Source organism: Onychostruthus taczanowskii, unplaced genomic scaffold (genome assembly GCF_017590055.1).
Source record: "Onychostruthus taczanowskii isolate IOZ18803 unplaced genomic scaffold, ASM1759005v1 scaffold21, whole genome shotgun sequence".
Taxonomy (NCBI): Eukaryota; Metazoa; Chordata; class Aves; order Passeriformes; family Passeridae; genus Onychostruthus; species Onychostruthus taczanowskii.
The window spans coordinates 12,813,924-12,840,306 of record NW_024499351.1 but is presented as its reverse complement, the minus strand read 5'-3'; the positions used below and the strand labels follow the sequence as shown (position 1 = coordinate 12,840,306).

General features: G+C 33.5%; 1 protein-coding gene across 1 annotated transcript in view; it reads left to right on the top strand.

Moving 5' to 3' along the window:
- KIF6 (kinesin family member 6) overlaps positions 1 to 26,383 on the top strand; it is a 152,369-nt gene that overhangs the window by 8,750 nt on the left and 117,236 nt on the right. The window contains exons 4-7 of the mRNA XM_041404401.1: positions 6,222 to 6,369; positions 8,938 to 9,047; positions 17,079 to 17,208; positions 25,443 to 25,649. Coding sequence (XP_041260335.1) covers positions 6,222 to 6,369; positions 8,938 to 9,047; positions 17,079 to 17,208; positions 25,443 to 25,649 — 595 coding nt within the window. The remainder of the gene's footprint in view (positions 1 to 6,221; positions 6,370 to 8,937; positions 9,048 to 17,078; positions 17,209 to 25,442; positions 25,650 to 26,383) is intronic.

Here is a 26,383-nt window from a genome sequence, read left to right as displayed (position 1 = left end):
ATGGTTTGAAATCACCGCTAGGTACAAGTAGAACAGGCAAGTTACTTGATAAGTGAGTGAGAATCCATGAGCGGGAAAAAAACCACATGGTATTGCTTTACATTCATGTGAAAAATTGTCCTATGCTTGATAATGGGTAGTTTCTCCAAGTCCAAATTGCTGAAGAGACCACATGTCATAATGAATTTTTCATTAAGCCAAAACTGGTTTTCTTGAACAATCATAATTACATAAGCTTTTATGTAACAACACTTGGGTAATTAAGTGGTATTAATGTTTTACTGAAAGTGGAATATATAAGGAACATTTGCTTCAGCCTTCTGTTTTTCCATTATATGTCTCTTTTTCAAAACAAGAGATGTACAAAAATTAAGAGTATTCCATGTTAACTGGAAAAAATATTTGTAGAATTTATGCTGGGAGTTTCTAAGGTATTTGATGTACTTTTGATACATGCAGATAAGTGTAAATCCTGTAGCGTGTTCAAGCATTTACAGCAGCAAAAATTTGCTACATTAAATTTTTCCCCTAAAACTCAGTGACCTATTGCAAAGGTAGTTATTGATTTGAATAAGCTGTGGATCATGGTCGGTCTTAATACTTTCCAGGTAGAGAATTCTTTCCCAGTTGAGGGAAAGTATCCCTTAGTATTCTGGTTAGAAAAAATACTGAAAGTATTCTAATTCCTGTCTCAAACACTGTTGATGGGGGAGTTTTTTTGGTAGTCTATGTCATAGTTGGAGGTAAAATGAACATTTTTAATTTATCCCATCATGTTGCTCCTGTAATATGAATAGGTTTATATAGCAGTGGTATCAAATCAACCTCCTTAGGTATCTGTGTGCATAAACCACCTTTTGCTTGGAAAAGGTGTGATTTAAATCCTAGGCAACATTCAATGCTTTCTTTTTGTTTAAACTTGTTGCTGTTTAGCTCTGTAAGGTGAAGCACAAGCTGTTGTGTTGCTAAAAAAACAAGAGTACGTTTTCAGGCCTTGATCAGAAAAGAAGCATTCAATTCTTTGGGTAAAATGTAAGAACAGATCTAATAATTTTCTGAATTATAATCATCTTGAAGAGAACATATAATTTGATGACAAATTATAATGCAGAATAAAAGAATAAAGAAGATTTAGACATGCAATAAACAATAATTAATCATACTTTGGGAGCTGCTTGCCTGCAATTTATGCTGTTATTTGCTTTTTTTCACATGCACTCTGTCTTATTCTGATTTCCACCACGCCAAATCTTTTTGCACAGTTTTTTGTTGTTCAATGATATTAACTTTGCTAAAGAGGCTTTCTTCTTGCATAAATATTCCTTGAGCTCATAATACTTGGCAAACAGTCATAATGATTCTTCATCAATATTTTGCTTTAAATCAGGTTTTCTGACAGTGATCAAAAAGACAAGTCTAACATTTATCATCCCACCTACCTCAAGATGCAGGAAACATATGTAGTTGTGGTTACATAGATGTACATGTTTACATTTCCAACATACAAAAAAAACCCTTTTTTTCTTACATTCAGTTTAATATGTGAAATTTCATATGACTTGAGCACATGTATTTTCACTGAAACACAAACATAACTATTAAATTTAAAAATGTATATTTACCAAGTATTGATATAATCACCATTTATGCTACAAAATCTGGAAATACTGATATTCTGGTATCATGAGTTAAATCTAAAATATTGATATGTTTAGTTCTGCCCTCTTTGAATTTGCAACTGACTTTTTGGGCCCTTTCTTGGTAGTCATGAAACAGATCTTCCACACGTTAATAAGCCATGAAGACAGCTCAGTATATTAAATAAGATTGAAATACAACTTTTCGCCAACCTATTGAATGTCTGTGTTTTCCCTGAAATGTCATGTTTTTTGTGCAACTCTTACCTTAACAGAATTTGGAGTCTTGGCTATCCTTCCTTCCATCTTATTGTTCACAGGTATGAACTTCAAGTCAGAATTACTGCTCATTCATGTGGCAAATTAAATTTTCCTTGACACATCTAAATTGGCCCATGCTTTCCAGATAGAAACATGGAATGTGTGGTTACGAAAGGTACAAGCAAAGCCAAATGAACAGTTTGTTCGAAATGGACTTCTTAATATATATTATTCTTTTCTCATAGAAAGTAAGTCTATCACAAAGTGTTACAAATATATGCCTGCGTGTTTTAGTGAATAATGATAATGTTCCCTCTGAATTCTGTAATAGAATGAAATAAATATACAAATTTAGAGAAGATTTTAGTCACTGTATTTTGAAGGTTTTTTTCTCTGTAGTAGGTCTAGCTTGGTATCAATAAAAAAACCAAGACCTTCCAGTAACTCTGGCAATCACAACTTTGGTAAAATGTGCTAGAGACAGATCTCTTCAACAGTATTTTAGCTCATCTGTCTGGAAGTTGTCCATGAACTTCTGAACAGGTTGCTATACAATGTTGTAAAAGTGCATGAAAGATTATTTCTGCAAAGCCTGTCCTTGGATCGTGGGTCTTTGTGTTTTGTTTGAAGTACTAAAGAGGCTACTTATTCAATGAAATGTCCCTTTAACCATGCCAAAATTCATTCCTCAGAGAGAAAAAAAAATAAAAAACTCTGGATATTCTGATAACACCAAGGGACCATGACTGAAAATACACTTTTAGTGCATGATTTTTATTTATGCATAGTTTTAAGTCCTTACATGACTACCATCACTATCTATGTGAATCTGTGTGGTTTCAAATACTAGGTTTAACAAAAATTTGGGACTTCTGTTCAAAGACTCTGAAGAGCAAAGATGCAGACTTTGTCTATGGGAACTGACATCTTGCAAAATAGGTTTTTCTGAAAAGGCAGAGAAAAGCTGCTGATTTTCTACCAAACTTTCCCAGCCAACAATCACTTCCCCTGCTGTTGCGGACAGCTTTAATTTGCAAGTGAGCATCTTTGAGGATCCTTTTGGTGGATGCTGTTTAGGAAATATGCTCTTCTCTTGTCATAATAGGTGTTACCAACTTTTTTGGTACCTGCTACAGTTATATTTCAGGACAAAAGAGACACCACGTATATTTTCTGCTCACTATACTGACTTTTAGCATCTGAGGGATCCATCACTTTACCAAAGGTAATTATGCAGTGTAGTTTGGTGTTGTTTTCTTAAACAGCATTTTGTGGGTGGCTAACAGTTTATAAAAGTTTTTTAGCTTCTTCATTTTCCTAAAGGAATTGTGCATCTTGGGTTGACAATATTATGTACAAATCTTAAACCTCTTAAGTATTTAGTAAATAGGTATTGATTTATTGATTGATTTGGGTTGGTCCATCTACATATAGTTGACCTTTCAGTGTTAAACTCTATGGGAAAATGAATTAATAGATTGATGGAGTTTTGATGGGGTTTTTTCCTTGAAGCACTTAGAAGTGGAATAAGACATACCAGACCTGGATTTTTTACTTAATCCATGTTATCACATGCAGACCTTCAAAACTGACATTTACTAATAATCACACTGTTGTACTTAGAGTGATAGTTATATATCTTCAGTTTTGGAATACGTTCTTTCATAAGTTTATCCATATGCACAAACCCTTAACTTCTGTGTAGTTCATTAGTTTAATTTTTTTCTCCACAAGCTGAGGTGGTAGAAGCTTTTCATTTTCACTGCATCTTCCTCTCTACTCTTTTCAGGAGGCAAGGTCATAGTGTACAGTTTGCTTCTGAGTCAAAGGAGCTTTGTCAGTCCTGCCTGAACTCCTAGTCCTTTGTCTCTTATTTATGAAACTGTTTTGCTTCTCAGTCTTAGAAAGGAAATTTGTTCTCCATCCTGTCCTCATGGAGTTGCATGTTGCTCTTAGAAGGCTTTGCCAGCAGTTTCACTGGTATTATTGGTATTCTTCTTTCCTTTCAGACTTCCTTAGCACCTCAAGCAGGTTTAAATTGACTTGATAGTAGCTGTAATACACTCTGAATGAAAGAAATGTGTGCTGTAAATATGGACAGGGTGCAGATATTTGTATATATAATTATACACACATATATAGATACTCGCGCATAAGTTTAAAAAATAAAGTTGATTTTTAGCTCAGAATTTAAAGAACATAGCTGTGGAATTAAAATCATCTATGTAATGCAACATTAAGATAACCTATAATTGCATTGGTTTAGAAGAATGCATTATTGACATGGATATGCTCCCATTTTATGAGCTGTCAGGGTTTTCTGGAAAATTTTTCAGAGCTGTGCTGATGCATTGCAGAAAATATAAGAATATATAGGAATCAAATATCTGAAAGAAAACTCACTGACTTTTGCAGTTGTTTCGGCAGCATATGGTATGTGATGTTTTATCCTGTGTTTACATGCGAGGTGATTATAATCAACAACTTTTTCTGAAGGAGTTAGAAATCAGAATGCAAACCTGTTGAGTTAATTGTTTGTAACCAAGTTTATTAGTTTTTAACACATTGCAAGACACACCTTTAGAGAAGGGAAGGAGTAAGAAAATGTAACAACCCCAGCTGCCAGCTCTGAAGAGCCAGAGAACTCTTCTTTAAGAGCTGAAGAGCAACTATATTGCATCAGACCAAGGTTCCATCTACAGCACTATGTTGTCTCTCACAGGGACTAACAATGCTCAGAGGAAAAAAATAGAGTGAGCATGTAGAGCTGCCTCCTGCATGTATTGTCTTTAGTTATTTGTAGTTTAGGGACTTGCTGATTTCTCTGTGATTAGTAGGGCTGAAGAAAAATGTTTTGGTGATTTAGTCCAATCTTTGCTGAAGCCTGTGTGACATTTTAATGTTCAAAGCAAAGAGTTGCACAGCTTAACTACAATCTGGTTGAAGAATCATTTCCTCTTGCTAGGTTTGAATCTGCCATGTCTGAACTTCTGTTGATACCCCCTACCTTCCGACAAGTCATTGCTGTTGTCAGCATTCAGATATTTTGACAGTGGGCACTAGGAGTTCCTGAGATAGATGAATGAGGTGTTTTATCATAATAATTGTTTTGATTTGTAACATCTGGAATCTAATATTTATATATATTCCATCTTTGCATGTTTTGGGAGCAGATGTTCACTGTAGCTCCTTTCAACATGTTTTCTGTTTTTGTCTTTGACATCCTACTGTAATGCATTAAAATAAGCAATTTGGCAACTACCCAGGCCTTTAAATAAACTTTAATAAGTTGGAGAATCATTGCATCTCTTGTGGCGCCAGACCAGCAGCTATCTGTATACTTTTCCTTTTACACAAGAGTTGTTTTCCCTCTTTTTATTTATTGAAATTGTAGCTAATTTATCATTTCTTCTTGAAGCAAAATGCACAAGAATAATTTTTGGTTTTCAATCTGTTGAACAAAATTAGTAGGTCCTTAAGCATAGTAAATCCAGTCCAAAATTTAAGGTGATTAAGCTTACCTACTGTTTAGTGGAAATAAGGTGTAAGTCAATGGTGGCAGTGTGGTGAATTAAAGAAAGGTATTTGAACTGGACTTTGATTAGGCATTTCTGCAAAGAGAAATAGGAGGTATGAAAAAGATGAGTCTGAATGCCATTTCATGCTATGTCATTAATAGCTATTTTGTCTGTTCTATTGAAGCTTCTTGTACAGCCATAATTATAACAGAAAAGTTTGCTATTACCAATGTGGGGTTATGTCTTTTCATAGTAAATGAAGATTTTATTACACTGATTTAAGCACAGGTTCTTCAGCATACCCTTTTCAAAGCATAGTCTTGTGTTCAGTATAGTCATCCTCAGAATAAAAGCTGGACCCTGCTATAACAGTATCCTTCCATGAGTTTCTAACCACAACAGAGTTTTCTGTTTGCTTTTAATGAGGTCCTGTGTGAAATATTTCTTGATTCTTCCAGTGTATGGATGGCTCAATTCCTGACATCTGCAGTCTTTAAAGAGATTAAATATGCTTGCAAAAAATCATCTGCCAAACTAAAACGTATGAAAAGGTAGTGTAAATAGTAATAAGTATGATCAGCTAATAATGGATTAAGTCAAGGCGTCAAGAAATCCTTCTATTCTCGATAGTTTAAATTCTATAGAATCTAGAATGTATCTAAAGTGTACTCTTGTATTACCAAAGACAGTAGCTATGTAATTAAGAATTACTGTTAATTGTATTTTGGTTCTATACAAAGTTGATAATGGACAATATGTTCTGCCTTAAATGTTAATTATCTTCCTTTTTTTTTTAATTGTATAGTGTTTTGGCTGGATACAATGGTACTATCTTTGCATATGGTCAGACAGGCAGTGGCAAAACTTTTACCATCACAGGAGGAGCAGAACGTTACAGTGATCGAGGCATCATTCCCAGGACTTTATCTTATATTTTTGATCAATTGCAGAAGGTATGGAGCATTATTTTTTGTTTATTTTTAATGTCTGATTTCAAATACTTAACTATTGCTAATGGTTGTTTTTATAATAGTGTTAGTGGAAGTCCTAAAACTAATACTTAGCAAAATATCTAACTTGACACAGTATTTACTGTGTGCAAGAATATATTTGTAGTTGTTTTGGCTACCTAGTTTATTGCAATAGTCTGAAAAATTATGGGCATCATTGTGGGGGGCTTGTGTAGTTTTAAAACCCAGGCTATTTTTAGCTCGTGGAGCATAACTTCAGATCACACAAGTGGTTCTCCTTGTCTAACACTTATATCAGCTCCACTCTGGTTTTGTATTGCATGCATTGCATTTCATTTTGACTTATGTCATGAAATGAGTCAATAAGTGAAAGGATGTGCCAGAGTAACCACATTGATTTTTTTGTTATGTTTATTATGTTTGTGAGAAATTTAATTTTATTTTAGTGTCTGAAATACTTATATGAGTCAACACAGTCAATTATTCCAGTACTTTTATAATTATAGGAGAAAGTGAAGAGAGGAAGAGAGGAGTCTGGTGTAATTTATGTTTTGTCTCTTCATTTATTTCACCAGGCCTATGACTCATTAATCTTCACATTTTAGCAAAGCTATTTAATTAAGCCAATTTAAATATGATTTGTCATTAACATAAATCATTCCACTGTACATTTATACTCTTTCAGTCATGTGCTACAGAGTACCAATCTGTTTGCATGAGGGCATATGGCTCAGTCCCATTAATATGCCCTGTCTCAGAAAGGGTTAACAAGAGTGAATAATCACTTTGGCTCTTTGGAAGTATGGCTTTGGCAGGTAAATGTACACAGCATGTGGCAGATGCACAAAAACTTGCTATTGTGGGAATGGAAATGAAAAAAACATGCATGATCACGTTATCTTAGACTTTCTGCTGCACTCACACAACCTCCATGGAGGACTTTTTTTGTGGAAAGTAGAGCAGATTTATTGTGTAATTGCCAGCAACAAGCAGGATTAACACACCGACATTCTTTTCTAATGTTAATTGTTTAATAAAAACAAAATAGGATGAGAAATAACTAGTATGTTTGTCAAATTCTCAGCAGAAAAATATGAATGTTTCCCACTTCAGACTGGGTTTTGGATCAAAAGCTATACTTAGTTACTCCTATAGGGCTATTTCAATTTTCCTGCTTCCAAAACATTGTTTCATATATTTTTTTTCTTAGTGCATTTTAAAGGACCTCTTCTTAATGTTTTGTCTTTCCTCCTGTCTTTTGTTTTGTATCTTTCACCCTGTTGCACTTCTTTATACCTACAACTGTGGTTTGGAAGGCACTCAAATAGTGGAGAAGAATCATTTGCCTTCTAACCCTAAGTAGGATGAAACAGGAGAAAGTGAAATCAGGGACATGAAATACAAGAATTGTTAAGCTCTTACTTGGACAAAGACAGCACAGTTTGAAACCAAAGAAACAAAACTGGAGAACTAAATGAGAAGCAAATCAAGCCCTTTGTTTTTAATAGCATCTCCTTTTAATTTAGAAATTCTCCTATTTCCATGGCATCCTGTTTGAACTGTTCCTTACTACATTTTTTCCATCCATCTGTAGTGCATCTTTCAAATTATGTCCCTTGAAATAGTGAACTGTCAGAACCAATTAAAAAAACATGGGAAATAATTATTAAATGAAAGTGACTAGTTATATCTCAAAGTATTTTGCAAAAAAAACCTGAAGTGGATTGAATTATTAAATTTCAACTGTGATATGAGTGCTTTCACAGTGGTTTTGTCTGCTGAAAAGAAGTGATTGAATTTTTTTTATTCTCTTTTATTTCTTTAATTTTGGAAGTCATAGCCCACTATTTTGAGGTTTATGTTGTTTGGATTTGGCTTTGGGGCAGGGGAAAACTGTTGGCAAAACTCAGTTGTGTTAAATTACTTTTTGGCAATGCAATTTACCAAAAGAATTGCGATTGCAGAGAACAGCTGACATCATATACAGTGCTCTAATGTTATGAAGAGAATGAAAAGCAGTATGTCACTGATGTTTCTAAATGAAGGAAATCTTATTTTTGTTGCTGTTTTTACTTTTGCTTTATTTTTTTAAGCACAGTCTTTCTACCCATAATATGAGCATTTACCTCATTATGATAACTTTCTTTTTTTAGTGCAGAAGTGAAAAATGTCATGTTGCATAGTTCTGTAAGCAGCTCCCATATGTTCTAAATATATACAGACTTTTTAAAGTATACAGAATCAATTAAAAATCCCAGACTAAACTCATGGTAATTGTGGGGTTTTGTGGGGGATTTTTGTTTTAGTGAGTGTTGTGTGTGTGTGTCTATTTCGGTTGGGAGTTTTTGTGGATTTTTTTTTTCCCTTTCTTCTTCTTAGGTCTTTATGCATATGGTAACACATAACGTGAAAGTATAAGAAATTGAACATGTGCACCATACCCAGGAAAAGAGACCAAGTGTGAAAGTGACCTGGAAGCCATAGAAATAAATTTAGCTTTTAATCTACCTCTGACTTCTGTTTATAATACTATTTATTTTTCTTATCCAGGATAGCAGTAAAGTGTACACAACTCATGTTTCCTACTTAGAAATCTACAATGAATGTGGTTATGATCTGCTGGACCCAAGACATGAGGCCTCCAGAATGGAAGATTTGCCGTAAGTAATAAATACAAAAAATCATCAAAACCAAGAGGAATCATTTTCATATACCCTGTTACATTGTTTAGGGACTTTTTGAAGCTGTGCTACTGATCTCAGTGTTAATTTAATCAGAATACTTTGTTTTCATAATTTTGTCAACAGTGCCTAAATGTTCTGTTATTTTATGTGTATGGAGGGTAGGGAGAAACTGAAGGTGAAAGGATTAAAAGTGTTTGTTGCTATTATGCAGAAGAGATCTCTTGCAGCCACTGACAAGGAGAAAGTGCACTTGTTTTTCTCAGGGCAGCCTGTCTCTTTGCATGGCATGTATGACTGTGTGTGGCAGAGACATGTAATAGGTGGTATTTTCTTGCAGCGGAATGAGAAAATCTCCCTGCTTCTATTTGGACCTTTTCCTTCAAGGATTATTTTTCTAGAATATGCAATTATGAAATAACGTAAGATACAGCTAGAAAATAGGCCACAAGTAGCTAAAAGAATAGTATATTTCCTTCAGAAAAGATGGTTGTTACAATCATAGTCATTGATCAGACACTAGCACCTAATAATTTGGAGAAGGGTAGTGAACAAAGGTTTGCAGATCATGAATGCTCCAGCTGGTGAAGTTAGATTTCTAATTTATAAGAAATCCAAATCCTAGTCTCCAAGTCTGAAATAATAGTTTATAGTCTGTGTTATTTTTAAATAGCTAAGCAAACACCAAATAGGTGTGAATAAATGAGTTGTTTACTGGATTTGCAAGTGCCCTGAAATAATGCTGGGACCATGAATTTTATCACTCAACATGATAGTAACAGACATTTATTGCAGTAAATAGCAATGAAATCACTGCTGATACAAAAGCAGGAAACATGCTGAAAATTTTCAATGGGACAATAAAAAAATCAGTAGAACTTTATTTTGAAATAACTGATTTTGTTATTCACATATTATTAAACCATTTTATTTATGGAAAAAAATTTACAACACAATATTTTATTGTGTTTAAATGGAGCTTTATTTTTCCACACAGTATGGGGTATCTAGGATATGTATGTAAAAAATAATTTTCAAGATTGATCTTTATGAAAGGATCTAGTCTAGAAATTAGGAAGGCAGCAGACAAATGCAAAGTGTGGCACTGGGCTGTGAATTGGTCTAATTGTTTCCATTTCTTTACCTGAAAAATGGAAGTAAAATTTATTGCTTTACAGCACATCAGAGCTATGATCACTGTGTGTCATTATCAGTGTCTTTCATGATGAAGTTTAGGATTCTAATCTAATTTATTATATGCTTCCTGTGGCATTCAGACAAAAATTTTAGTCAGAGGCTAGTTTGGATAATATAATTTAGTCCTGTATCCATTTTTGCATGGATGAAAAACAGTAAATTGTGTGTTACACTTTTTTCTACTTATTAGATTTAATGCTATTAAGTTATTCAAGTTTATTGCATTATTAATTTCATTTATTAAGTTATTTGAAATATTTTATCTGAACTCATTCCATTTAACATTTTATAAGAAGAAATTTATTCAATTCAAATAAACTGAATTTTAATAATATAATTGCAACTTTGAAACAGATATTTGAAGTCATATGCTCTGGAAAATATCATCTTTTAAAACTAGGGACTGAATATTTGCTAATAATTGTGATTTTCAGAATCCTTCAATTAAGTTTATGTGTGGTGATTCAATGAAACTAAACAATAACTCTGTGTTGTGTGTAAGGTTATTTTAAAATGTAAAAGTTGATGGATAATTTGACTGTAAATTAGGAATAAAGCATGCTGGGATAGTCATAATTGCCTGTAAACTCACATAGTGTATACTACTGCAGGATGAGTTTTATTAATAAATTTTTCTCTGCAGAGTAATATTAATAAGTGCTTTAAGGTTTCATTGCACATGGGCATTATTTCCACTACATCATTTGTCAATAAAAGATGTTCTGTAAACTAAAACTATACCTACATGACTCATGTTTAGTATGTGTAAAAGTATTTAGTTAATAAAATAAGTTTTGTTTATTTTTTAATATTGTAGTCTGGGGATTCAAAACTTTAAAATTTTTAGTGTCATTCTGATCTAAAAAGGGAGTAAAAGTTGCAGGAATGGGTAGTTGCATTATTAATTATATTTCAATTCCTTGAATCATTTTATTAAAAGATAAAGTAGAGCTTACTTGTAGGTAAATAACTCACGTATTTTAAAATTTGTCAGGTGTTTATGATTTAATATATATATTTTTGGAAAATTTTATAGGCTTAAAACCTTTAATATTTTAGTGACAGTAAGCAAAATACAAAATAATAACTTTAAGTTTGCTTGAAAGCCTGTATTTAATGAGAATATTAAAAATAATTTTGTTTTTTGTACTTTAAAGGTGTTGTATTATATATCACTTTCTGTTGAACTCCACAGTGGATCATTTAAGCTTTGAGCACCATAAAAAGCCAAAGGCTTTTTATGGCTTCAAACCCTATGTTCTTGGGTAAATATTTGCAGTCAGTGCTGATACTTTCCTAAGTATTTAAAATGAACAAGAAGAGTACTGAAGAAATGTGTCATCTTAGAAGAATAAGCAAAAAGATTAGTTAACCTCATATAATGTGCAGATTGTTCTGGAACAGTATTGCTATCCACATTCTTGCAAAAGAAGGGGATGTAATTTGCATGAAAGATGTACTTCTGATCAGCAACCTCTGCATTCTTATCTTTATGTTAGCAGCTCAATGTAAGGACTAAACACAGATGCATTCAGGTGATAGAATTTGTGAAAGGTTTGTGGATACACAACAGGATTGTTGATAGTAGATGAAAAACGAGACGTTAAAATTGTATTTGATGCTTAAGGCAAAGGGAATAATAAACATTTTTAAAACGTTTTTTAAATTGTCCATTCCATCATTACATGATTAGACTTGGAATCCCAGCTCTTGAAGTCAAGGTTTTGTGTGTACCCATACTCTGTATATTCTATAGACTAGGAAATTTTTGTCTTAGCACTGCTTACTGATTTCATCCGAGTCTGCCAGATGAGAAAGGAAGAGGCTCTCACAAAAACAACCACTAGTTTTCTGGAAATAAATTCTTGACAAATGCATGAATATGGGCCATATAGCTGCACATTGACATATTCCTACACAGAATTAGGAAGAAATTGAATTTAATATTGACAATCTAATTGTGTTTGTAGCTGTAGAGAATTCCATGTTTCTACAAGGACATTATGATTATTTTCAACACATAAAGGTATGAAATAATTGCTATAAAATAAAACTGATAGAACGCTATTTAAATACTTACTGCAACCTTATGTTTTCATAAAAGTTTTGCAGGAGTGTTCAAATTAGTAATACTTTTCTAAAGCTCTTTATTTGCTGTGCATTTGTGAAAGAGCCTTTTATCTCCAACAGGTTCTTATTTGTAATTTATGTAACCCATTGTTACTGAATTTCACTTAGTTACAGCCTACCAGTAAAACTCTTCCTAGCATGTTCTTATTTATCCAGAAGTAAGAAATTTTTGACACCATTATAGAACACAAATATAAATACTGAAGTTATAGAACTATAGTCAAGAATTACTAGATTAATTCATAAGTAACCAATAAATTACTGCTTTACCTCTCTGATGGCATGTGAAGGCAAACTACAATTTTTCTGTTTTTCCTTAGAATGACAGTCTAAACTGCCGTAATTGAGGAGCTACTTGTCAGGGACCTCAGACAATCATTACTCCACAGTGATGTGGCCAGGGGAAAATAGAATCTAAATTTCAAGTCAACAAAAGGGATTCCCCATTTTTGTGTGAAGATTCTTTAAAGTCCTTTTTGAGAGGGAAAGGTTTAATTTTTAGTGTGATGCTCTGTGACTTTAAGGAAACCACAGTTTAAGGTCAGACCCAATTAACTTCAAACATCAGCAATGATGTCTATATCAATGTATGTTAGCAACATGCAGAACTGTTTTGTTCCATGGGGTCAATGTGAAAGAATTTCTCTTTAAAACAAAACCTGTTACTGCATATTGGTGAATTACCTCAAATGAGTTTGTACTCTTCTCTACTGCCCTTCAAGGGCCTTAAGAGTTACCAAACTGCTGACATGGAAAGCTAAAACAACTACTAAAATAATTCCTGTTTTCCTTAACAAAGAAGGGTAAAAATAAAATAAGGCTAAAAGAATAATTTTAAACATATAGGAAATATATTGTATTCAGTCTGATTTTTTTGATGCAAATAAACCTAATTCTCCTCTCCAGCCTCAGCAGTGTTAATGTCAGCCCCTTGTAATGGCTGTACCAACTATGTAGCTAGGAAACTGACCACCAACCATAAACCCCCAAGAACTGTACTTCCAGTGTTCTGAGAATTATCAGTATTTTAAAACTTCTAAGGCTAATAATATTACTAGTTCACTTTTTTATATCAAATACATTTTTTTCAAAATTAAGAGTGTTCTTTTTGTTACTACTGTATACCAAAGGTTAAGAGAATACAAAGTTTTGTAAAGCTAGACTTTGTTAATGAGACAGCTGAAAACTGTTTTGAATAATTTCTTCTAAGATCATGATTTTTGAGACAGCTAAAAACTGTTTTGAATAATTTCTTCTAAGATCATGAATTTTAATTACAGTTCAAATCAATTACATTTAAAATGCATACAAAACTTCAGCATATAAGATATATTGGTTATTCACATCCATGTTTCATGTTGATTTATTTCCTGAAGTAGAGTATAAAGTCCAGTGAAGATTTTTAAAGTAACTTTTCCACAAGCATTTGATGAGTGAATGTCAAAATTTATTTAACAAATACTTCTTTTGTATGATTAATGGAATTGCTTGCAAATTCTAACAGATTTTGTATGTTTTGCTCAACCATGAACCACTGATCTCACTGGTTCAGTTTTGATTCCTTGTTCTACATGGTGGGATGGGGGGGAAGAGAGAGTGTGTTTTTCCAGATGTCAGTGAGAAAGGTTTAGCAACAAATGGCTTGATGGGTGGGATGGTGGGGAGAGTGTGCACAGCTTTTTCCAGATGTCAGTGAGAAAGGTTTAGCAACAAATGGCTTGATAGGGTAACTGCTTTGGTAAGATAGAATAAGAGGAGGAAGACAGATGACAAGTAAATCTTGTGTCCCACCATGTGCTGGGTGCCCTGCATCCATGCAAAGTTGGACAGAGCCTGAATGATTTCCCCATTGCTCATTGCACATTGCATAAGAGCAGTACAGGTCCTGGCCATGGAGAGAAGGTCTCCCTTTTGCTCTTTTGAGCCTTTGTATAATTTTCTCACAAGAAAACAGCTTCATTCTAGAAGGTGTTCTCCTAGGACTCAGTGAATTTATCTGGCAGCCAAGGGATCTGTGCAGCACAGCTCAGGCCTGAATGTCCTGCTGTGTGCACAGCACCTCACAGGCTTTGCCTGCTCATGGTCACTGTTACATGAATCATTAACCCCTAAATATGTAACAGTCTCCAGTCATGTCCATAACATCCAGAACAGCCAAAATGTGTTTTTGTTGTCTCAAAACAGAATCCATTGGAGACTATGGGAAGGATTTCCTTTCACAATGTGTCAAGCAAACAGTCTGCACAAGCCCTTACTCACTTTATAGTTCTGCCATGTCTCATAAGGGAGATTATGCTCTACATCTCTACTCGGATGGAAAATTAAATCTGTGTGCTGTTGTGGTGCTGGTAGCTGAATAACGTTGTGACCTTGCCTCTTGAATAAGTGTTGACTTTGTCCTCTGTTGTGGTATTCAGGGAGTTGTACTGCCTGAAGGGTCATCTTTTTGGGATGATACAGGAGATGATTATCCTGACAACTGTTTCCTAAAAGCTAAAGTTCCTTTGCAGTTTTACAAAACATTACCTATATATATCCATTAATTTATTGTGTTCTTCTGAACAGACTCAAAGATGCGTGCTTTGGCTCTATAGTCTCCTCACAATGGCATAGTATCGCTATATTGTGCTCCTGTACTGGCCTAGGACTTGTGTATCTTCATATGTTGTTTGTTTGCATCATTATGATTAATTTTTTAATGTTTATAAAGTTTTTGAGGTTATTTTAGATTTATTCAGTTCTAAGCCCTAGAGACATATATAATAATAGGAAGCTTGACTTTTAAAATAGTCATTCATTTTCCAAAACATTAAGGCATTTTTTTTATTATTATATATAGTACACAAATGAATGAGGTAGTATTAATTAATCAAAAAAATTTCTAAGGTCAATGTTTGCCCGTAACAAGAATTTAATAAATGAAAGCATTCAGGCCCTCTTGCACTGGTGGCAGCTCACTTAATGCAGGAAAGGGCACAAGTTAATAAGGGTATACTGTAATTAGAACTGCTCTGGGCTTTCATGTGTGATGCACACACAGATGCAGACAGAATACAATCTGACATCAGCAAAATGCAAGACCAGAATTATACTCTGGGGAATGGGGAAGCTGAGTTTTGAGATTATGTGAGAAATGTCTTATACCACCACACAAAAATAAGGTAGCAGGCAATCATACTTGGAAGAGCAATTGTTATGACTACCAAAGAAGCTTTGTGTGTACTTTTATGTGTAATTTTTCTTGAAAAGAGTGAATGCATTGCAATGTGTTAAAATTATTTCTCTATATTAATTTGAATATTTGGACCATCAGACTATGAACTAGTCCCAAAATGTCTAAGAGTAATACTATGGAATGCTGCTTTGATGCTTGACTTCATTCTCAGTTTGGGGGGGGTGGGGGTGGGGGCAGGAAATAAAGTAAAGCAGAACAAAACACAATCTCTCTGGTTTTGAAGCAGCTTGGAGTAATTAACCTGCTAGAACTACCTACTGATAAAAACTCAAGCCCCATACTCCCTCTTGTGGTTTATCTTGAAGAACATGAAAAAATATTTATATATATATATATATGCATACATATAGGTGTATATGTATATACAGAAAATGTTATCTTCAATTACACAGAAAATAAAGTTTTAGTTTAAATAAAAACAACTTCCAGCTTTTAAAAAGCTCTAATTTGTTTTAAATTGTATCAGATTGTGTAATTCACTCCGAAGGACATGTTGTTTATCCTCAGATTTAGTGTACTTCTGTTTTAACAGATTCTTCTCTCTGAGTTTTCCAAATCTAGTGAGGCAACTACTTGGCCTCTGTGTAGGATACTATAGAATATCCCAGCTAAGGATACCGTAGCGTCTACTTAGTAATGCCAATAAAGTTTAACTCCCATTAACCATTTTAAAATGAAAAAAAATCTTATGTTGAAGTACTATTCAAAATGAAAAGGATTTTCAGTAATATTTAGCAGCTCTTCTGGAGCTTTTGCCATATCCTTGATACTTGCATCCAATTCCTTTCTGACAGATTTAGTCTTATAGACATGTAACTAAGAACATTTCTAATGGGGAATAAATAAAATCATTGTTAGCTTGCTTTTAATTTAAAGAAGGGATAATTTACAGTTGTAGTTACTACCATTTAAGAAAAATGAAAAGAGAAATAATCTTGACAAATGTTTCTGAAGTTATTAGAAACATGTTGACTACAGATGTGTTGTTTCTGAAATATTCCATGCATATTTGTACATCAAAATGATGGTATGCTTTATGTATCATCTGTACTTGGTAATAGCAAACAAACCCTTACATATTATTTGTTTGTGATGATTCATCTAATTTCTTACTCTTGAACTGTTACTATCTCAATAAATAAAAATCCTGAAGCTTTTTCTAAAATTTAGTTTTCTTATATTCCTTTTCTATGTGAAGTTTCACACTAAAGGAATAAAAAGGAGGTGACTGTAAAAAAACAATTTGCTGTAAAATCAACAATTGTGGCAGTGGGAGTTCCGGGGTGCAATGTCAAACATTTCCTTCAATATGTATCATTTATTTTTCATGTTCTTTCATTATGATTTGGCTTGGGTTTTAGATTTCACTTTCTAGGTGCGATCAAAGTTAAAGTATGAAAAACATTACATTAAAACTCTAGCTTTCACTGTTTTTATTTTGCATGCAGAAAAGTGACAATAATGGAAGACTCTGATCAAAACATTCACCTGAAAAACTTGTCTCTTCAGCAAGCAACCAATGAAGAGGAGGCCTTAAACCTACTCTTCTTGGGGGACACCAACAGAATGATTGCTGAGGTGAGATTTGCTGCTCCAATCTTAACACCACCAAAATTAAAATGGTCAAAAACATCTCTCCTCTCTCAAATAAAAGGTATATTTAGAAGTCCTAGGACATAAATTAGAATCCTCTTTTTTGAATGTATTTCCACAGTGAAATTAAATAAGCATTTATCTGATGATAGTGTTCCATAGTGGATCTGATTGGTGGCTCTTGATGCTCAAGGTTGGATGTCTTGATGTTTACTGAAATTTAAATAAGTAGAATATGGAAATTCTCATGAAATATAGACTTACTTTTGGATGTGGCATGGATCAACATACACAGACATGTAAAGATGAGAAAATATGTCCTTTCAAAGCATTGTCAAATATTCCCAGCGAAATTTTTCTCTGGAAGTGTTCAAAACTAGGATAGATGGGGCCCTGAGCAACCTACTCTAGTTGTCCCTACTCATAGAGTGTGAGGGGATTGGGAGGCTGGAACAAGATAATCTTTAAGGTCCTTTCCAACTCAAACCATTCTATGATTCTATGACTAAGTACTCAATTTCCTTTGAAGTACTTAATATAAATCCCTTCTTTTTTTCCTTCTTATTGCATAAACACATGGTTTTATGTCAAAAAACACAAAACAACCTCCCAAAACAAACAAATAAACAAAACCCACCAAAAACCCAGATGGAAATTCAAAATAAATATATGCCAATATTCAAGCACAGGGATGTTTTTACTGATTCTGAAAACTTCAAATTAAATGTTCTTGTATCTGACATCTGCAAGGTTCTTTTTTCCCTTCATGCTTGGATATGGAATGTAAATATAAAAAGTGTATTGTATATTATGAACACTGGCACTATGTCTTTACTACAATAGAGTTAATTCTCTTTTAGGACTTTTTGGGTTTTCTTCCTCTGTATCTTCAAAAGGATATGTTGTAAATCATTGACAAGAAAGACGATTAGAGTATATGAATAGTCAGGTAGTTCTGTGTTCCTGCTGGATGACCACATACACCTGGACACAGAGGAAGAAGCATTTGATTACAAAATGTAAATAGGTAACTCAAATACTTGCTCTTTCTCAAGGATGACTGTTTCAACAAGTATGAGAGGTATGAATATGTTAAGGCAAGAGATAATCAACATAAGGGCTTCTCATAAACCTGAGCATTAGGCTTCATGATATTGAAATAGAAAAATTGATACTGTGTGGAGGAGAGGAATTTGACAAAACGTAATAGAAGAGAAAAGGGTTAATCTAGAGATCTAAGAAAGAGGACTTATGGCATAAAACATAACTTTTCTGGAAATCCTTATTTTAAAATCTTGAGTTATCATAATACTTTCTGACCTCTGAAGATTAGAACCCTCTTAATAAACTTTAAAGAAAAAGAAGCAAGATTAATAGACCTGAACAGAAAAGAAAGTAAAATAAATGCTGGCTTCATCTTTTTTAATGATGAGTTTGGCTGTGGAAAAACTCAGATGACTGTCGTGGATCACATATGAGATCTGTAGCCTCTAAAATTGCAATCTAGTGCTTTAACCCTGAATAATCCTTCTTTGAAGACTTGACTATTTTGAAAATAAGAATGATAATTTAATTTCTGCATTGCCTATGCTAAGACAGTCTAACTTGTGATTTGAGGGGTGCATTTTTCCCTCATTACTGATTGTGCTAAAAAAAAAAAATCACAATATTAAAAGTATTTTATAGGCAACATTCATTCATTCATTCATTCATTAAATTTCAGAACCTAAGAGAATGTCTATTACTGAATGCTTCTTTCCCGCATGTAACTATATAGCCCAAGAGAAGGAACAAAGGGGAAACTAATCTGGTTTCTGTAAGATTGCTTTACTAGGCAATGTAGGTCTGGTCCTTTTCTCTAGTTTTTGGTGTGTACTATGAGTTGTGTAAATGGTAAGATGGGAGGCATTTGTACCAGACAATTCATAATGTAAAAATCCAAACAGGAATTTTTTTATGTCATATTTTGCCAGAGAGAACTAGGCAGAGATCAACACCAAAAATCTGAGTCTTTTTCGGCAGTTCTGCTGAACATAAGGACTAGATTTTTGTTTGCTTTTTGATAAAGCAGTTTCTTGGTACATTTGAATACATAAGAATCTGCAGCAACAGGTTATAAAATCTGAACTTTTTTCTTATATTTTCTATCTCTTAACAACTTTATGATTTCAGTATCTGAAATGCATGCTGAGGATTTAAAAATCAAATTTGCGGTATAAGCTATTGGTAGCAGCAACATCTAAAAAAGCTCCTGTGTGGAAATAAGTGTTTTGCCATTTAGGTACTGTTTCCAAACAATTTTATTTTGGTATACTATTAATATATTTTCAGCTGAAGTGGTCTTTTCTTAGTTCTTGTCATGGGAATCTCGTATGACCTCTGCCTTTTGAAATAACATGCCTAAACCTCTATGATTTTGAGAATTCTTAGTAGTTTTTAGTATTTCTCTAAAAGCAATAGAGTAAGGTAGCCTACTAAGGATGTGCAGCAATGTCAAAATGTTAAATCTTTTTCTGAGATTGGTATATCTGAGGACTGCAGTTACATATACAGTTAGACTTTATTTTTCCTCTAATGAAAAGGTACTTTGTTTTAATGAGGGAGAAAATATTTCAGTGCATGGTTTTATACATACAGCACTCCATTTTTAAATTTGGCACACAGTGTAGATGACACAGTATTTGTTCCATCATTTAAAATGTTTGAAGTGGAGTTGGGGCAATCAGTAAGGTTTTGGCAATGTTTAAATATGTTCATTTCAAGAAAGAATGAAACTTAAATTTTAAGGGTAGTTTTGGGGCCTGACTTGTGACCTGTGAATTGAACTCATTCTATATATATTTATTGTACATTACTATTCTCTTGAATATATTTAGAAAGCCAGTGATAGTGTTTGACTGCATTTTTTTATTGGATAAGATAGAAAAAATAGGATTTCTGTGTGTGAGCATATGAGATTAAATGTCACTTATGATAAAAATGCATGTTATCTGGGTTAGTGCTGCAGTCTAGAAGAAATTACAACTTTCTGCTTTCCTAGGTTCCTCTTTGGTGTCAATTATTAACTTATTTCCACTCCAACAAACCTGTAATATTGTATTATGAGCACCAAATAGCATCATTATTTCAGCACAGGTGCTTTCATTTCCATGTGTGGTAAAAAAAATTACTGGTCATACATACTACTTTGAATAGTCCTCAAAATGCTTTGGGATTTATATGGATAAAAGGCACTATATAACATAAGGTTAATAATGTCTTCACCAGGGAATGATAATTACTTTTAAAATTGCCTGAGTTTACAAGTTATCGTGGTCTAACTGTGAAACTGTACTTGTAGTAAATATGGAAAGATAATGTATTGCTTTCAGGAAATGATTGCTCTTATTCTGATCCAGATATTTTCGTAGCAAAATTTTTCAATTTCAACTATGGCAAGTGTACCTAAGTACAACTGAAGAGCTCCTTCACCAGTGATATATTATTTAGAAAGGAAACTAGAGACATACTGAGGTCTCGCTCATCTACCAGATGCTCTTCCTTATAGTATAGTTCTGTTGGAACTGGAGTTTATATTCATTAGACAGATATCCACCTGAACTGTGAAATGACTGTAGTTGTCAGCACATCTTCCTACAGATATCCCTCTGATTGTAGCACAAAGCTGGAGAAAATTGATTTGATATCAATCTTGAATGCTATCAGTACATTCTTTTTTTCACCTTGCTCTTCTTAGAAAAGTTCAGAAGCAAAAAAATCCTTAAGAAGAAAAAGAAACATTCCTTAAAAGAAAGTTTTTTAAGTTTTCACTGAGACATTCTCTCAAAAAACTTTGAACACTCAGAATTGACATCTCTTTATGAATTGTCTAGTCACTAATTCACTCATACAGGAAAATCATGTTCTGCTGTCCAAATATTTTGAGTCAAGGAAGATTCCACTGGAATAGTGTAGGTTGCCAAGTGGTGGTGGTTTGCAATATGGGCATTTATCACCTGCAAAATTGTTTTGTCCCAGTGTTCCTGCTCTCTTTCATGCATTGTCTCCATCAGTGTTTTGGCAGCCATACTTAACACATTATTCTTCCAGATAGTAGCAGCTTCTGTTAGTCTAGTGGTGATTTTCAAACAGCTTTTCATATATCTTTGTTCTATTTAAGAAACTTTCTCTTTCTTAGGTCCTCAATCCTTAAGAACACTATTTAGACCTGTAGCATCCATTTCTGGCTATTTTTAGTGAAAACATTTATAATAGCATCTGCAACAAATAAAGGATTTGGGAAATACAGAAATTCCTGTATAATGAAGAATTCTGTAGTGTTTTGCTGACTTAAGATGGGTAAGAATTTGATTAAGATGGACAGCTTAGGTTCCAGCAGGTTTTTGGATGATTTTTGACCTTGTATTCCTTGACAGGAATATCCAGCTCAGAAGCTTCTTCCAGTATGACTGTGATGTAGATTCTCATTTAAGTAGAAGCCATTGTATAAATAGATGTAGTACTTAAAGTCACAAAGCTTCTATACAATTTATTTAATTTCAGCAAACACAGGTATATTTTCATCCTGTAAAAAAAAACCAAGACTGGCTTGTATGGCTTGAAATACCCCTTGTACGTATTTTCCATGGTCAAATGAAGTGTTGATGCATTACCAAGTCAATGTTACTGAATTGTCCCTTACCATGCTACAAATGGGCAGCAATAGATGACCTGGCATTAAGTCCTTTGTAGTGTTCACATGGTATCACAAAGCATCTGAAGTCTGCTTATGTGGTTTATGATGTAACAGAATTCCTGGAAAAAATTATTCTTTTTAAGTAACTGCTGCTCATCAGTTGTTCTATATATAACTCTCACAATAGCAACCATCTGCTGAGAACCAAGCCACTCCCCTCTTTCTTTTTTTTCCTTCATCACATCAAATTAGTGTTAGGATGATTTCATATACATGTGGTTTGAATACTACTAACAAAGCCAAAATGAACTCTGAAAACCACCAAAGGAACATTTTAGTAGGCTCTGAGACACTGTCCAGAAAATGTTATTTGTCTTCTGTTTTCAAACTTTCTAAACAGATGAATGGTGATACTCAGAAGTTGTATATGTAAGATAACAATCAAATTGTAAAAGAAAAGGCTTGTTCTTGGACTGGAGATGCCAACACATCATCATTTCTGTTGTGTGCTGTGCATCTACTTGTGTGGTAAAAGTAGCTAAGTGTGGGGGGATAATGAAATTAGCATTTCATGGTCGCATCCCATTTAACAGTTTAAATTTTTATTGCTTTATCCTTTCTGCAAGGTTTCTAACAGAGCTTCCTATATATGGGAACTCCGAAGCAGAGATAGAACCATACTGCAGAAAGGAGTATTGATGTCTTGATTAAGCCATGGTTCTACTCTGAAGAAGGCCTTCACAAAAAATACCAGTTTGAGTTTCTAGCCAGTGACTTCCAAATCAGCTTCATTAATTATTTTTTTTCATTTACATGAGAAAAACAAGCTGTGAAGAGAAAAGCAATGGAATTTCTAATGGCTAATCCAGCCAAATCTACTTGGAACACTAAAAATAAAGTTGTGGCTAGTGTATCAGAATACACAACAAAAACGCTGTGTATGTTTTTTGTAGAGCAAATATTGCCATGTGCTGTTTGGAACTCAGAGTCCTGAAGTTATGTTCTTTTAGGATTTGAATTTTTTTTTGCCTCTGTTGGCATTAAATGGGTGTGACTAAAAGCTCTTTTTGAAATACATAAGGTTTTGCTGCAGTGTGAATCCCAAGTTTGCTTAACAATGCTTATTTGGAAGTATGATGATTTCTTCAGCTTCTGTCATAGCAACATTTGTGCCTCCACCTGTACTGATATTTGATCTGGCTTCAATTTTTCTGCAGTATAGTGTGACTGATGCCATGTCTGTAGTGCAAAATGTCCCTCAATATCAGTTCTGTCAAGGAGAATGTCCTTAAATATTAATACTGTTGTGGATTTTTAGCTGGAAAAAAAAATCCATTCCTGCTTCACAGAGCTGCAAATAAAAAAGTCATAGCTATCTCAGTAAAATAAGTGAAGCTGGCTCTGATTATTCATGGAATCAGAATCGCTGAATAAAGTACATTTTCACAGCATATAACTTTTTCTTAGTATAACTGCATTTCAAGTAAGTTTGGTAGTGTTTTCTTGCTTGACACCTTTCCCTCAGTCTGTTTATTTTCATTCCAACACTACAACTCACTTCCTCTTCATTTGCCCAGCATCGCCTCTGAGGATAGCATAGCATGTGACTGCACTCTGATGCTCATTTCACAGGATTATGAATTCTAAAATTCTTCATCTGTATGAACTAATGATCAAAATTATTTTCCCTCTCCCTCTGAGCTTGCCTGTATTAGGTAAAGCAGCCCGAAACAAAATACTGCTAAGGCTGAAATTTCCTTAAAGAATTTTCACCAATAGCAAAAAGTGCATGCTGTTTCTGCACACTGCCTACATTTTCACATCCAGTATGCTGTTATTTTCAGATATTCTGCACAGTTGTTTTCTATAGCTGTGTTTTGGCTGAATCAAGAAACTGAATCAGGTTAAATATCTATGGTTTGCTGTTTTTTGGTGGTGTTTTTTTTGGTTTTTTGGTTTTTTTTTTTTTTGTTTTTTTTTTTGTTTTTTTGGGTTTTTTTTTGTTTTTTGGTTTTTTTTTTTTTTTGGTTTTTTTTTTGTTTTTTTGGGTTTGTTTTTGTTTTTTGGTTTTGTTTTTTTTTTTTTTTCATTGAGCTGGATCAGTTCCCAAAACGCATTTGGTTGTGTTGGCACTACTAAGGCTTAAAAAAAAAAGGGGAACTTGAAGTGGAGACAATTGAACCAAATGGTCCATAGTATTCCTGTTAAAGGACTCTTCAGCTTGTAGTTTTTCTGTTAAGAGCTGTCCTTTCTGGATCAATAAAACAACATCTTCAGTACCTGCAATGGGCAGGCCATTTTAATGTCTGCAGTGTTGCATGCTAAAGCAGATTATGTAAAAAAAAGAAAAAAAAAGACAACATGTTGTCTTATATGGTCTGAATCACAGGATAGGTCTGAATCACAGGATAGGTCTACATAAAAAAATTACTGCAGAATAACAGAGGAATAAAGTAGAGACCAGAGATTAATGTAGACAGTATAACCAGGATGTTTGTATTACTTTTTTCAGCAACTATAAATAAATATAGATTTAGTTGCTGACACAATAATATTGATTTAGTATTTTGCTACTCTATTTTTTGCAGGGTCAGCATTTATGTTGTGAAAGCAATGTAGTCATACTTGTTACAGTTTATGAATAAAAAATACTATATGTATACTAAACCTTTAATCTCCACATATAATCTCGAGCTTTAGCTATTTATGAAATGAGGATTATGTAGAGTAATTTTAGATTTAAGTTTCTAACAATATCTGATACTGCTAAACAAAAGGTGCTTTACATGCTTAAAGATATTTTATATGTTTTTTAATAAAAATGCATATGTGAAGGCATAGGATCATTTAAAATCTAAAGTTAAATATCTGAGAGCTGTTTAAAACTTTTGGTTCTGCATTTCAAATATTTTGAGAAAACCTCTGAAGTGATGTTAAGACTGCACATTTCTAAAACTTGACCAAGACTTTGTGTTTTAAATTAAGGAGGTGTGGCTCTAGTTATTCCCAAAAAATATATATTTAAAGCCAAATATTTTATGAAAACTGTCGTGCCACCTAAAACTGATATTGATTTTGCCAAGCAGAATTTTTTCATAAAAGTAATAATGCAGAAGTCTAAAGCCTTATACAAGTCCTAGTCCTTGTTACACTGGTAGCTACCTATCAGAATTAAAAAAAAAAAAAATTGATGTACCAAGGGGAAATTAATAAGTTCGCAGAGATCAGCATTCAGTAACTTTCTGTCAAGTCAATCTGCCCTTTTCTAGTATTCCTCATGTGGTAAGGCCGCTTGTTTTGCTGATGTTAGAAGATTTTGCACCAACCTTAATTTCTTACAGTACAATTTGTCCAGATTATCCAAGTATTTTTTCCAGAATACAATGTTTGGTAAATCTTTTTGGGTTATTTTTGCATGTTCATTACAGGTCCAATAGCTAAAAATATGGGATATATTATTTCAGTTGCCAGATTACTGAGCTATAAAGTGCTGAATTTATTTATTCACTGAACATTGAGAGTTCTTTTCTTCCTGTCATTGTAGACACCAATGAATCAAGCCTCAAGCCGGTCTCACTGCATTTTCACTGTTCACATCTCCAGCAAGGAACCTGGATCTGCAACTATCCGACGCTCCAAGTTGCATTTAGTAGATCTTGCTGGATCAGAACGTGTTGCAAAGACTGGAATTGGAGGTCACTTACTGACAGAGGCAAAATATATCAACCTGTCATTACATTATTTGGAGCAGGTAAAATTAAAAAAGAGCAAAACCTTTCTCCCTTTACTAAATTCCTGTTTAACAATGTGCAATGTTTTGGAAAACTTTTTTCCAATATTTACTTAGTCTTAGGATATTTGTTGCAGGTTTTTTTAATCATTGAATTGATATGTCTTCCTTTAAAATAAAATATTTTAATTTAGGGCAAAATTAACAATTAAGCAGTAGGATTATAGTAGGTACATAGGGTAGTATTTCCAAAATAGTTTTTTTTGTTTTCTTTGAAATACTAAAGATATTTACAAGATTTGAGCTATATTTCTCCTAAAAATGTTCTTCATAATCATCTTCCCCTTCCACAGCTGAGATCAGGATGTATCACTGAAAAGAAAGTGTTTGGGCTTTATTTGGTTCAAGCATTGTAATATGGTAAATTATTTGTCTCTTCTCTCATGTGTTGTTTTATTCCTCTACCAAATTAAGTCTTTTATCTTTTGGAGACAGAAGTTATCATTGGTAATATATTTATGAATTGACTACCATAGCTGGATTTATACCAGTAGAATAAATACTACTAAATTATACTAAATGTAGTATAATAATAAGTAAATAAATACAATATTGTTATTGTTATTATAATTGTTGTTTTAGCTATTATTAAGCTCCACAAAGCTTTGTCATTCCGCTGTTGTTACTAAAAAGATTCTCCCTCTTTAAATTAAGGTGTACTAAAATCCCTATTCTTCTTTCACTGTTGCTTTTTG